Consider the following 13,773-nt stretch of genomic DNA (forward strand, 5'->3'; position numbering starts at 1 on the left):
TGATGATGATGATGATGATGATGATGATGATGATGATGATGATGATGATGATAACAGTATTGATTTCTTACCTGCCTCTCCCCTTGGATTGAGGCAGAAAACAACAACAATTAACAGATAAACAAAATGTACAATGGAGCATGCATTTCAAAATGTCCCAAGGAAGATGATTTTCCAATTATCATTATTAGGACCACAATTCTACTGAACATTTCACAACTGTATGTAGTTGAATCATTATAGCCCTATCTTTTACTATATTTAAGTCCTATAGAAATAATTTTCCACATGAGGGATTCAAAGCAAGCCAACAATAATTAAGGAAGTTCATCATTATTGGTCCAGAAAGAAAGCTGAATTATATTTTGAATTTTTAGCTGGCTGGTCAAAAATCATAGGAACATAATGAAATATCATGTTAAAGAAATAGGCAAGTAATTAAAGGTTAAAATTAATAGAATAAAGTGTACCTTATATTAAGTAAGCAAGTTAGTTAATTCTTCCAATGAAACAAGATAATTTCTAAAGTGTTGTAACATTTACTGTTAACAGTGTAAACATTAATTTGCATGCACAATACTCAAAAGACTGGATAGGTATTCGGTTGCTTGAAATCCAAAGCATACATCTGATTTTAGTAATGTGGTATAAAATTACATTAAAGGCTCTTCTACCTTTAATTAACTGGGTAGTAAACAGCACCTGCTGAAATTCCCTCTATTACAAAAAAGACACAAGAGACCTCTCCAGTTTTTACCCTGGCAACTTTACTTCAGACATGTTCTAAACTGGAACAATACTTTTGGTTGTGTTGTTTTCTTCTGTGAAGTCTTCAGGCCAAACCAACGTACACCTGAGCAAAAATTTCTTTCTAACAAATCGAGCTAGAGAACGATCAAATACATTCATCAACCTCCGAGAAGTGTTAAACCGCTTCAAGCTTCCTCCAGGAGAGTATATTATTGTACCATCCACGTTTGAGCCCAACAAGAATGGGGATTTCTGCCTCCGAATCTTCTCTGAAAAGAATGCAAATTCACAGTATGTTTTTGATTCACTTTTTCTCCAGCTCCTTGTATCAGTCCTGGGGAGATCATATTGCCTTAGGGAACATGTTATAGCCCATCCATTTGGTAGCTTATGATCCCATGTCTGAACATGTGGTGGACAGCCAAAACAGTTCTGGAATGCAGCAGGGTGTTATCAGTACGCTGATGACACCCAGATATATTTCTCTATGTCTCAGTCTTCAGCTGTGACTTCAGATGGCGTTTCGCCTCTCAATGACTGTCTTAAGGCAGTAATGGATTGGATGAGGGAAAACAAATTGAAGCTGAATCCAGACAAAATGGAGGTACTTACAGTATCGGCTCCGAACCCAGGTATCGGGATACAACCTCCAGTCCTAGAAAGGGTCACACTCTCCTCAAAGGACTGTGTTCGCAGTCTGGGGGTGCTCCTAGATTCATCGCTTCACATGGCAAGTCAGGTGAATGCGACGGTCAGGAGTGCCTATTATCAGTTTCGGCTGATATGCCAGCTGCACCCTTTCCTGGAAGTTAGGGACCTTGAGACTGTAGTACATGCTCTGGTAACCTCACGTCTTGATTTCTGTAATGCACTCTACATGGGGCTACCCTCGTGCTTGGTCTGGAAACTTCAATTAGTTCAGAACATGGCAGCCAGATTGGTCTCTGGTACATTCAGAAGAGACCATATAACACCGATCTTAAGATCACTTCACTGGCTGCCCATCAGTTTCCGGGCCCAGTACAAGGTATTGGTTATCACCTTTAAAGCCCTAAATGGCTTGGGTCCAACCTATCTTCGGGACTGCCTCCTTCCATATAATCCTCCCCGCACACTTGGATCCTCAGGGGAAAATTTGTTACAGCCCTGCAAAACTAGGCTGTCAAAGACCTCCCAGAGAACCTTCTCAGCTGTTGCTCCCAGACTGTGGAATGGCCTGCCGGACGAGCTCCGTCATATTACCACCCTAAATAGCTTTTAAAAAGCTATAAAGATCTCTTCCAGCAGGCCTTTCCTGAATATTTCTCCAGACATTGGAAGGAAAATCTAACTGTTGACCTCCGACTTCACCACAGTTATTGTATTGTTTTTTTAAGTATGTTTTTATGTTTTTAATTCCCACTGTTTAATTGTATTTTAAGGGGGGTGGGTTGAGGGTTTAGACTGTATATTTTTACTTTGTAAGCCGCCCCAATTGCTTTTGTAGAGAGGCGGGATATAAATAAATTTTATTATTATTATTAAATTGCCATTTTAACTGTTTCAAAACTGGATTCTAGGATTATTTTTTAGGTTGTTTTTAGGAGGTTTTAGAGAGTATTTTAATGTGTTTTTAATTTTGTAGAAATCTTTGTATTGCTTTAATTGGTTTTATTCATTCATTTCCTTGGGAGCCCTTATGGGTTGGCAGGCCATACAGAAATACTTTAAATAAATAAATAAATAAATAACACATACCCTCCAGTCATCTTCAAAGTCTGTTCTGGAGAGTTAAAGTATCCTTCAGAGCAGGGGTAGGCAACCTGCGGCCCGCGGGCTGGTTGCGGCCCGGCGAGGCCTTGGGACCGGCCCCAGCCCGGTCCTGCCGCCAATTGCCGCCAGGGCCTTTGGGGGGCAATTGTCTATAGAAGCCTCAGAAACATGCATTTATATTAACATTTTTTTAAAAATCAGCAAATTTTTTCGTGTGTCCTCCATTTTTTTAAAAAAGTGTCTTCCATTTGCAAATTTTGTCCTACATTTGTCCTGGTTTATTTATATATTTATTTTTTAAAAAAAAATATATTTAATGATTTATTTTTTGGCTTCGGCCCCCCAGTTGTCTGAGGGACAGCAACCCGGCCCCCGGCTCAAAAAGGTTGCCTACCCCTGCTTCAGAGTTTGGAGGCATGGGGAGTGCAGTGGGGAGTCCAAGATGTAGCTTGGGGCAGGAGTGATGGCCATTCTTCCTACCATAGGCCCTCTCTCAAGGGCAAAGAGGAAAGCAGACAGACAACCTGCTGAAGGTTTCTCCAAGGGACAGGAGGGACACCCTTCTGCTGGAGTAGGGGAAAGAGGAAAAGTAAGACCTCTGGGAGGATAAGTCATGCAGAGAGCATCCAGGGCTGGCAGAGCTGGAGGAGACAAGGTGGGGCAGGGACTGTGGTGGGTCAGCCAGCACCAGGTGGCCCCCATTAACTCCTCATCCCATAGAAAATCCAGCCTAGCTATTCCCCTGAGACATTTCCATTGTGAGAGCAAAAGTCTGTGTGCATTATATTTTGCCCCTCTGCATACTGATCTTTCTGTCAGAAAATTTTACAAATAATACACAAAAGTTGTAGTGTTAAACCTAACCCCTCTTCCCCCTACACCCGCTTGTTTTGATATGATCTTTGTCTTTATTTTAGAGTTATTGATGATGAAATTGAGGCCAACATTGAGGAGGTATGCTACCTAATAAGAAAACTTTTAAATATAGTGTTTGCAAATTGCCATCGGCACCTAGGGAATGTGTGTTTATTTTTGTTTCCAGGTGTGCTATACATCTGAATTATTGCTGACGAGGCACAAAGCACTTCTTAATATTCCTGCCATATTTGGCCATGGGAAGTGTAAATGGCACTCATTGCTTCTCTTGGAAGGTTGTGGACTCAGTTTGCAATAAACTCAATAGGAAAGGGGAAACCTACCTAAGTTGTTGGTTTGTTTTTTCACAAACTATCAATCCTACCATGTCTGTATGGAGACATCAGTTGCCATATCAAGAATTCAGGCAACCTCTTCCAAGAATGTACAGCATATAGGAATATGTTTAAGAAATTACAGTAGTAAGCACACAAAGGGCCAGAAGAAATGATAGGGTAAATGCCTGAACCAGATTGGAATCATGAGGCATAGTAAGCAATACTTCTTGACCCACCCCCATGCCCCATTCTATATTCCCATTCATTTATACCCTCCCGCTACTATTCATTTTGGAGAAATTAGGCCAATTACAGCAAAACACCCCCTAATTGCTTTGTACATCTGCAATAGTTTCTGCCAATGTCAACTTCATTTTGGGTTAAACAGCAAAGGAAAATGCCCCTTTCCACTTTGGGGTTCTTTGTGTTGGGATGGCACATCACTCAGAAATAATGCTTTAAATAAGAACATTGCGTGTAACATCTACATTCAGGAGTAATGAGAGTATAAAGGTAAAAGTAAAGATATTCCCCGTTGACAAGTTGTCAAGTCATGTCTGACAATAAGGGGCAATGCTAATCTCCATAACTAAGCCGAAGAACCAGCGTTGTCCGGAGACTACTCTGGTGGTCATGTGGCCAGCATGACTGCACAGTAACACTATCTTCCCACCGAAGCGGTAGCTATTTATCTATCTATTGGAACACCTTACCCGAAGAGATCTGCCTTAATGGAACGGTGGAAGCCTTTAAAAAGGCATTAAAAACTTACCTCTTCCTACAAGCCTACCCTCCCAACTCCTTGTAATAAAGTTTCCCTCCCCTTACTGTTTAATGATGTAAGTATTTATAATTGCGATTTTATTAATGTGGAATGTTTTTAGCCAATATTTGTGGAATTAATGGGTATTGATGTGTATTTTTAATATGTCATTTGTTTTGTATTGTATTTATCTCTATACTGTACACCGCTTTGATCCTGGGAAAAGCGGTTTATAAATAAACAATTTATTATTATTATTACTTGCATTTACATACTTTCGAACTGCTAGGTTGGCAGAAGCTGGGACTAGTGAGGAGAGCTCACCCCCTAATGTGGCACCTGGGCCTTGAACTGCCAACCTGCTGATTTTGCAATCAACAGAGTCAGTATCTTAACCACTTGAGCCACCACATCACTGAGAATATAATTTGTTAATATTAATATAAGAAGTTATAGGCTTGTTTCTTTAGTACAGGGGTGAGAATAATATATTGTTTACACACATCCCTCAGTGGGATTTGTGTGTGTCTTGGGAGTCTTGGAGCAAAACAGTGTTGAAAAGAAATGATGTATTGCCAGATCTAGAAGTCTGCAAGACTAATAATGAATCTTTGAAACAAGTTGGAACACCACCATTCCCTTGAATGTTAAATTTTTAAAAATACATTTTAGCAAACTGGAATTACGTCTACATTTTGAACCACTTTGGCATGTGTTTTGAGGCTTGCTGTGGCCCCCAGTGGAACAATTGGCCCCCGACTCCCTGAGCTTCCCTTTTGCATAATAAGTCATATTGGCTCATTACTCTTGAAGCACTGCTTGAGAGAAAGTCCTTTTCAAGTCTCTGGGAATGCATTTGTATTTGAAGTGTGTTTAAAAAGCAAATACAAAGTGCTATTAACACAGCACTCTTAAATATCCACTAACAGAGTGTTGTAGTTGTTTGAGTGTTGGACTATGACTCTGGAGACCAGGCTTTGCATTCCTGCTCACCAATGGAAACCCACTGGGTGACCCTAGCCAAGTCACACTCTCTCATCTTGAAATCAAAATCAGCAAACGCCAAACCCCCTCTGAACAAATCCTGGCAAGCAAAGCTCATGATAGTTTTACCTTAGGGTCACCCTAAATTGGAAACGACTTGAAAGTACACAACCACAAACATTAAAAAAACACTCCCTGTAAAAAGAAGAGAGGAAATGCCATGGAACGCATAACTGTAACAATGCCATACTTTAAGCTCTGTCATAGCAGGATATGAAGAGTTAAATATTCTTTAACACACACACATGTGCACACCAATATTCGTAATATTTCTTCTCCCCTCTCTGCCTTATTAACAAGATGGGAGAAATGCAACTATTATTGAAGTATATTAATTGTGTTAAGTATGATAAAAAAATTTATCCTCTGGCCTCTATGACGGAAGGATGCTCATAAATCTTATCACAATTATGGCTTTATGCCTTTGTCTTCATCTTGATGCAGAGGTTAACATTTGAACCATGCCTTAGCAGTTTTTTTTCTTTTTTTCTGATAACACTTGCCTTGAAGCAGTTTCCTCACTGGATTAGATTGAAAGGCTTTTCCATAATTCATAGCAAATAGCAAAATAGGTTTCTTTCCTTGAACTGTTTGTAATCTTAACACTGCATCATGAAAGGAGCAACCTGAGATTCACTGAAGGGCTTATGCATTATTCAGCGTGAACAGAATTCAAACCAGACATTGAGAGTGAAAATTAAATTTTAATCCACCTCAGCAAAAGAGATCCATGGCCAAAGGGAGAAAAAAGTTTAATTTAGCCAGGAAAAAGAAATGTTTGTTTGAATGTGATGATGATTACTAGGTCAGAACTTACTTTAATCTTTTTTCTTCTTCCATTCATATCCTTTGCTAGAAAGAAGTCACTGAAGATGAAATTGAACCCAGTTTTAAGAAACTATTTGGACAATTAGCTGGAGTGGTGAGTTGTTTAGTTTTCTACAGAGTGGAGCTTTTGAATCATCAGCTCTAGACAAGGTCCATATTTCTAAAACACAAGTGCAGAACTTGACATGGAAAAGTTTGCCTTGTTATTATTTTGATGCCAAAATATGTTATTTAGGCAAACTCTTTTTGTGCTGCCTTTGTCTTCCATAGGATGCTGAGATCTCAGCCTTTGAGTTGTGTAATATTCTGAAAAAAGTCATGGCAAAACGTAAGTACTTCCATCTTCCTCTTAAAGCCTTATCTCATTTAACAACTGAGATTGTATTACTTCACTAGTGATATTACGACAGTCCCATATGAAATCAAAAATGTTTGCACAAGGTCTTGTAACAACCAGGTGTAAATTTCACTCAGCTCTTAAAAGCTAAGACGATCCACAGGCTTACAAAGCTTTCACAACTTGACTATGGGCATCTTCTGACATCAGCTTCCAGTGCTCCTAGTTGGGTGTTGCATTATGGTGAGAACAAGGCAAATCTCCTCCCTCCAGGATCTCTCCATGTTCACCAAAGGATCATGGAGACTCCAGAGCCTATACATCTTATACCCTTGGGGGCAGCGGGGGCAGAAAGGATCCAATCGATTAATCCTTTAAATTTTAAAAGATTAATCAATTGGAACCTTTCTGCCCCCAGTGGCATAAGATGTATAGGCTCTGAAGTGTAAAGTTTAAAAGCTCACACCCAAACTTTTCTTGTAGTATTTGTGAAAGATCTGGAGCAATTCAGAGTCCACAGAGTCGCTGTGTGTTAAAACTCCATGATTCTTCACTCACCATTTCTGGCTGGTGTTCTGTCTATAATATGGCCACCAGGGGTAACAATTCTCCTTTTAAAAAAAGTCATCCCACCTCCCTGCACCTTTTAAAGGTTTTTTAAAAAGGGTTTGTCAAAACTGGGGGTGGTTCTCTTTTGGGGGGGGGGGGGGGGCTGATTTTGAGAAGTTAGTGCAGCTCCTAGTAAGTTCCAGGGACAGGAGATAGGAAATTAAAAATTGAGACTGGAGTTCTGTTGCCCAATCCCCATTTTTCAGTAAACCTGCTTAACTTAGTCAGAGGCTTTTCACTTGGTTTATACCTAGCCATAAAGGCCAGGAGACCAGATTCAAATCCCTGCTCAGCCATGGAAACCTCTCAGAGGAAGGCAAAGGCAAACCCCTTCTTAACAAATCTTGCCAAAAAACAAAACAAAACATGAACAGTTCACCTGTTTCCATAAGTTGGAAATGACTTGAAGGCACACAACAACAGGGACATATCTAGCCTTGAACTGGGTGCCAGTTTTGCTAAGACCCTCATTGGAATAAAATCACTTGCTGTGTCCAGCATCCATCATTTACCATGTATACTCATCTATACGTCAAAAAATTTGTGCCCAAAAATTGACCCCAAAATCCCAGGTCAACTTATTTATGGGTCGGCATGGTAATGTGATTTGGTTTGGTAATGAAGACTGAAAGCCTCGTGAGTGATTGATTGCTGCTTCAACAATCCCTCTATATTCTGTTGTGTTTCCAGATGAGGCTTTTTGTTGTGCAAATACTGTACCCTGCTTCTTTCATGGAATTTCACAAGGAAAACCAAATGGCAAGATCATAGTTTTAGCACTTTTTTTAGCCTACTTGGAAAAAATTAAGAAGAAAAAGATGAAATGTAATAGCTGTACAAGGTTTTTGAGTTCATAATAAGAATCCTTTATCTGAAATAACTCAAATAATCTGAATGATGGTGCTGCCAGATTGTTGCATTTAAGTGCTTCTGGTTTCATTTTGTCTGTGTGTGTGTGTGTGTGTGTGTGTGTATTTCTGATCTGCTTTGTAGTGATTGCAATAAAAATAAAACACAATTGCAGCAGCAACCTTGCCAGATTGTCCTAAGAGGCTATTAAAGGCTTTTTAGGGTTTGTTATTATGTACCTTGAAGGCATTTCTGATTTATAGAAACCCTATGGTGAAACTATCGGAAGGTTTTCTTGGCAAATATTATTCAGAGGAGCTTTGCCATATCCTTCCTCTGAGGCTGAACAAGTGTGACCTTTCCACCCACAAAAAAAGTCACCCAATGGGTTTCCATGGCTGAGTAGGAATTTGAACCCTAGTCTCCTAGAGTCCCAGTCTAGCGCTCCAACCACTACTCCACCCTGGTTATTTTCTGATTGTTCTGCTTCCTGTTGAATATGACTGAGGCATTGTCTATTAATTTTATCTTTAATTTCTCCTACCAGTGGAATAAGAAGAAGCTGTTTTTATTTATTTCAGATCATTTAAAAATTCTTTCAATACTTTTCACCAAAAAGTCCATATGACCGTGTCATTTCTCTGTAAGGGGACCTTTATTTGTATGTACCTACTGTCATAATTATGTTGGGTAGGAATCAGAAGTACTTCATAGAGAACAAGAGGGGCCTTTATTGATTAAGCCTTATCATATTGACCTAATTTAATTGATCTAAAATACGAATCATAGGATAGAACCCCCAACATTAATTTTCTGATATTTATTTATTGTTTTATTATGTTATGTCAGCCATGTGGGAATGTTAAAAGGCAGCATATATGCCTTTAAAATGTTTTTTAAATTTGCTGTAAAAGACAAAAAATGTTTGGAAAATGTTAAGGGAACGGGGAAGAAATTCTACATAGAATCATAGAGTTGGAAGAGACCCCAAGGGCCATCCAGTCCAATCTCCTGCCATCAGGAAGACATAATCAAGGCATTTCCAGCCTCTACTTTAAAACCTCCAAAGGAGGAGACTCCACCAGACTTCTGAGGGAGTGAGTTCAACTGTCAAACAGCTCTTATAGTCAGGAAATTCTTCCTAATGTTTTGGTGGAATCCCTTTTCCTGTAACTTGAATCCATTATTTTGGGTCCTATTCTCTGGAGCATCAGAAAAGAAGCATACTCCATCCTCAACGTGACATCCCTTTAAATATTTACATTGGCTATCATGTTACCTCTTAACCTTTCTTCGCCAGGCTAAGCATACCCAGCTCTATAAGCCACTCCTCAAAGGGCATGGTTTCCAGACCTTCCTGACATAGGACAGATTCCCTGAATACATGGGATTGCACAAATTTTTAAAAATGGGTGACTCCTTCTGCATGTGGCAAATTTTTGTGTTTTTTTAATTTGTTTTGTTTTGATTTTCTCAGGCCAAGACATTAAATCAGATGGTTTCAGCATTGAAACATGTAAAATCATGGTTGATCTGTTAGATGTATCCTTCCATGTCTTTTGTTTGACTGCATTTTCTCCACTACCAGAGCCAACATGTCAGAGGGATGGAAGTGACAAAATTGTGCATAAGTATTGGTTAAAACAGGGTTGTAGTATAACAAAAGTTAAAGTAGTTTAAAAGGGCCTTAAGAGATATATGTAAGATGCTGTAGAACATTTCCTCAGCTGAAACAAATATTAAGAGCTTTGACATCATTGTACATATAACATTTTCATGCTCCCCTCCATCTACCCACCTTGGGTGGACAAAGTATGGCCTGTGGCCCACAACACAGTTTGGTCAGCAGTCAGTTGCAATTGGGGGTGGGGGGTGGGTTGCTTTAAAATGCACTAAAATTGCCTCTAGAAGATGTGGAGGATATTTCCAATATCTTTGGATAGGCCCCTCCAAACAAATATTTTGAGATCCCCCCCCCGGCTGCCAAAATGCTCCAAAATGTCCTGTAGGTGTGAGAGGCATTTCTGGCATGTTTTCATAGCGCCGTGAGCCAATTTCAGCCCCACAGAAGCCTCTTTTGTGAGTAAGGGAGCCTTTTGAAACAGGCTCTGCTCACTTCCTAGTGTGAAAAAAAAGCATCTTCTACCCAGGGAGGCATTAAAATGTGGTAGAAATGCCCTAATACCTCCAGAGGTATTGGGGGGAGGGGGGAGTAGAGTTTTCTATTATTATTTTTACACAGGTGGGTACAGTGGAGAGGTGCAGGTCTCCTGAGAGACCAATGTGGCCCCATAGCCTTCCACAGCTGTCTACCCCTGAAGTGTCCAAAACAGACAATAGAAAACACTGGATAGAAAATGAGCGCTGTAGGTTATCTAGTTTTAAGAGCTATACAGTGTTAGAAGGGACCATAGTTCAGTAATGGGACACACGATTTCCATGTTCAAAGATGTATACATTAAAGGTTATTATTTAGCAAGACTGGAAGGAGATCTTCACATGAGTATTTACAGAGGCAGACAATACTTGAGTTATATGTACCACAGCTTTGGCTCAACTTAACGAAGTAATGAAGAAGAGAAACCTAATTACAGTTGGCCCTTCATATCCATAGATTCTACATCTCTGGATTCAACCACCATGGCTTGAAAATAGTTTAAAACAAGCCTTGATTTTGCGATTTTAAATAACGGACACCATTTTACTATGCCACTGTATATAATGAGACCTGGACATTCACAGATTCTGGTATCCACAGGGGGTCCTGTAACCAAACCCTAGCAAATAGCAAGGGCCCACTGTAAAGCAGTTAGTTACTACATATTATAGACAGCCAGAATGTTGTAGTGGATTGAGCATTAGACTATGACTGTAGACAACAGGGTATAATCCATGTTCAGCTATGAGACCCACTGGTTTCATATGTTTTAATCTGGTTTTTAATTTTTCAATTGTTTAGTCTTGTTTGTATCTTGTGGATTTTAATGGTATGGGGTTTTTTTAATTTTCATGGGGCATGTCACACTCTCACAGCCTCAGAGGATGGCAGTGGCAAGCCCTTCTGAAGAAACTTGCCAAGAAAACCCCATGGAAACTAAAAAAATATACTGTTAAAAATCCACAAGATACAAAAGTTAAAACAAGACTAATCAAAAAATTAAAACCAGATTAAAACTTATATTATTAAACACACACGCACACTAGCACAACAATTAGCAAAATCTAGCATACTATTTTGGTGGGTTGAGCCTTATACAGTCAGTCATCAAACATGGTCTAAACAGAAAAGGCTTAACTTGTCTGTGAAAAAGAAGTAATGAGGGCAGCAGTCTAAAGTCTCTTGGAAAGAGGGCCATGTACTTGTATTATCAGCAGCAGCAGTTTATTAGACGAAGAGGAAATTTTTGTCTCTTGTCAGAAACCATTACTTTCTGCTTTATTGCTCTTTAGCTCTTCTCTGCTATTTTCTTTAGCTATTCCAAGATCTTCCCTGCCATTTCTCTCTCACAGATCTTCTCTGATTTCCCTGTACAGATCTTTCTTTTTCTTGAGTTCCCTTCTCAAGCCATATCTTCTCTGAATAATTAAGCAACTAGAAATTTGAATTAGAAAAATTAAACTTGAAATTGAAGGATCCCTAACTAAAACAGACAGATGGAAGTGGTAAACTGGGGCTGAAGGAGTTTCATGTACTTTGGACAAAGATCCAGAAATACCAGGTAAGAGGACCTCTTGAAATGAAGCAGCATAGGTGCCCTAAACCTACTGTGGCACTTTTTGTATTCAGACAAAGCTTTCATTATGGAATCATTCTACCTCTTTCACTGCATTTTAAAGGGACTACCTAGTGTCATCCAGTTAACCCTCCTTTGTTTTTTTAACACTTTTCCCATCTTTTTTTTCTTACATTGTAAAATCTAGCTTCTATGATAAAAGCCTTATTAGAAACTGCTCTAAGACTGTGCATGCTATAAAAAAACCCAGGACCTATTAGGACATTACAAGCAAGAGACGCTGTATCATCATCCTGCGTACATAAAACTATTAGGCAGTGATCTAAAAATGGTAATGGCAGTGAGAGGATATAAACGGAAAAGAAATAGCATAGTATTCATTTAGACCAGCATTATTAGGTCAGGTTTATATGGCTCAAGAGTAACTATGGGCCCGAACAGACAGGCCAAAATAAAGCTGCTTCAGGTCACTTTGGTGGTATGCTGTTTAAATGCTGCATGCATCCTAAGAGGCTGGAAGCCATGCCAAAGCCACACTCCAGTCTTAAGGACTAGAATGCAGCTTTGGTGTAGCTTCGGGACTCTTAAGCCGAGTGTGTCATTTAAACAGCATACCGCCAAAGTGACCCAAAGCAGCTTTATTTGTTCGGGCCCTATCAAACAGAAGATTATAAATTCATCCAAGTAAAACTATAAAAGATAGTACTGGTAAGTTAATGCAATTGAAGCTGCTCATATTTCAATATTTCTTTCCCTCAGTAAAACACAGATTACTTTCTAGAAACATTTCTCCGCACTAGTATATGGCTTTTAACTGGGCTTTTTGTTTTGCAGAAAATTTATCGGGAAATAGATGTTGATCATTCTGGAACCATGAATTCCTATGAAATGAGGAAAGCTTTAGAACAAGCAGGTACCTTCTGGGTTAATGGTTTTAAACAAAGGCAGCAAGGGTAGGTGGCTGAGCAAAACATATGCAAGATTTTGCTACTGCTGGAGGGGAAGACCTCAACTATCAATTTCATTTTAGCTGATATTTTATCTTAAAATAAAAAGTAGGCAGAAGTGGCTAATAACAGAGCCAAGCATCTGAGATTTATCTCCCAATCCTGATAAAACCATGTACAGGCATGCTCAAAGGGCAAGTCAGGGCTTATTTGCTGTTCATATGTCATGAATCAGTAAGAAAATGTGAATTGGGTAGATAATGTAGTCATATGAATGCCACAATACAAAATTACTCCCCCTCTACTTTCAACTTTCATTTTGGACAAAAGATTCCCCATACTTACATAGCATTGTCATTGCTGTATCAACAACAGGAAGGTACATAAGCAGACTTCTGCCTCAAGGCTTTTACAAAACAGCAAAATAACATGTACCTGCACAGAAATAAGTATGGAAACAAAAAATCTAGGGGGGGATAAAAATGAAAAGCTCAGTAATTTTATTAAAACCAAGTAAACCAATAGGAAGCAAGAGGAATGAGAGAAGATAAAATGTATGCAATCCTGTGGACAGACAGGCTTGTGTTGGCCTGTCTCCTCAGCCTGCACAGAAATAAGTCATTATATGCAACCGAGCTTAGCCCGTTAAGCGTTTGGAGAATTGCAGCTTAATTGATTGCAATGAGAATTGATTCACTTTTTTCTGTTGATAAACAACTTACAAGAAAGATCTTTATAGTACTTGAAGATGCAGATACACTATTCTGAAGAGTTCAAAATGTCCCTCAGAGTTCACCCACCCCTTGCTTACATTATTTACAGACTGGTTGCTATTTTGGCACATTTTGTGGCTGGAGTTCAGTAAAAATAGACAGCAAATTATACATACCATTCACAATGTAATATACAGTGGTGCCTCGGGTTACGAAATTAATTCGTTCCGCGGCTAATTTCGTAACCCGAAAAA

At 39.3% G+C, this 13,773-nt stretch overlaps 1 protein-coding gene across 2 annotated transcripts in view; it reads left to right on the forward strand.

The window, feature by feature from the left end:
• Positions 1-13,773, forward strand: part of CAPN2 (calpain 2) — a 60,532-nt gene that overhangs the window by 40,843 nt on the left and 5,916 nt on the right. Inside the window, exons 12-18 of one of the 2 annotated variants that reach the window (XM_042445623.1) lie at positions 830-1,041; positions 3,420-3,456; positions 6,359-6,424; positions 6,601-6,658; positions 9,603-9,667; positions 11,776-11,844; positions 12,694-12,772. In XM_042445623.1, the coding sequence (XP_042301557.1) occupies positions 830-1,041; positions 3,420-3,456; positions 6,359-6,424; positions 6,601-6,658; positions 9,603-9,667; positions 11,776-11,844; positions 12,694-12,772 (586 nt within the window). Of the gene's footprint in view, positions 1-829; positions 1,042-3,419; positions 3,457-6,358; positions 6,425-6,600; positions 6,659-9,602; positions 9,668-11,775; positions 11,845-12,693; positions 12,774-13,773 lie in introns of those variants that run through there. The other variant, XM_042445624.1, reaches the window with a different exon arrangement.

This window comes from Sceloporus undulatus, chromosome 1 (assembly GCF_019175285.1).
Source record: "Sceloporus undulatus isolate JIND9_A2432 ecotype Alabama chromosome 1, SceUnd_v1.1, whole genome shotgun sequence".
Lineage (NCBI taxonomy): Eukaryota > Metazoa > Chordata > Lepidosauria > Squamata > Phrynosomatidae > Sceloporus > Sceloporus undulatus.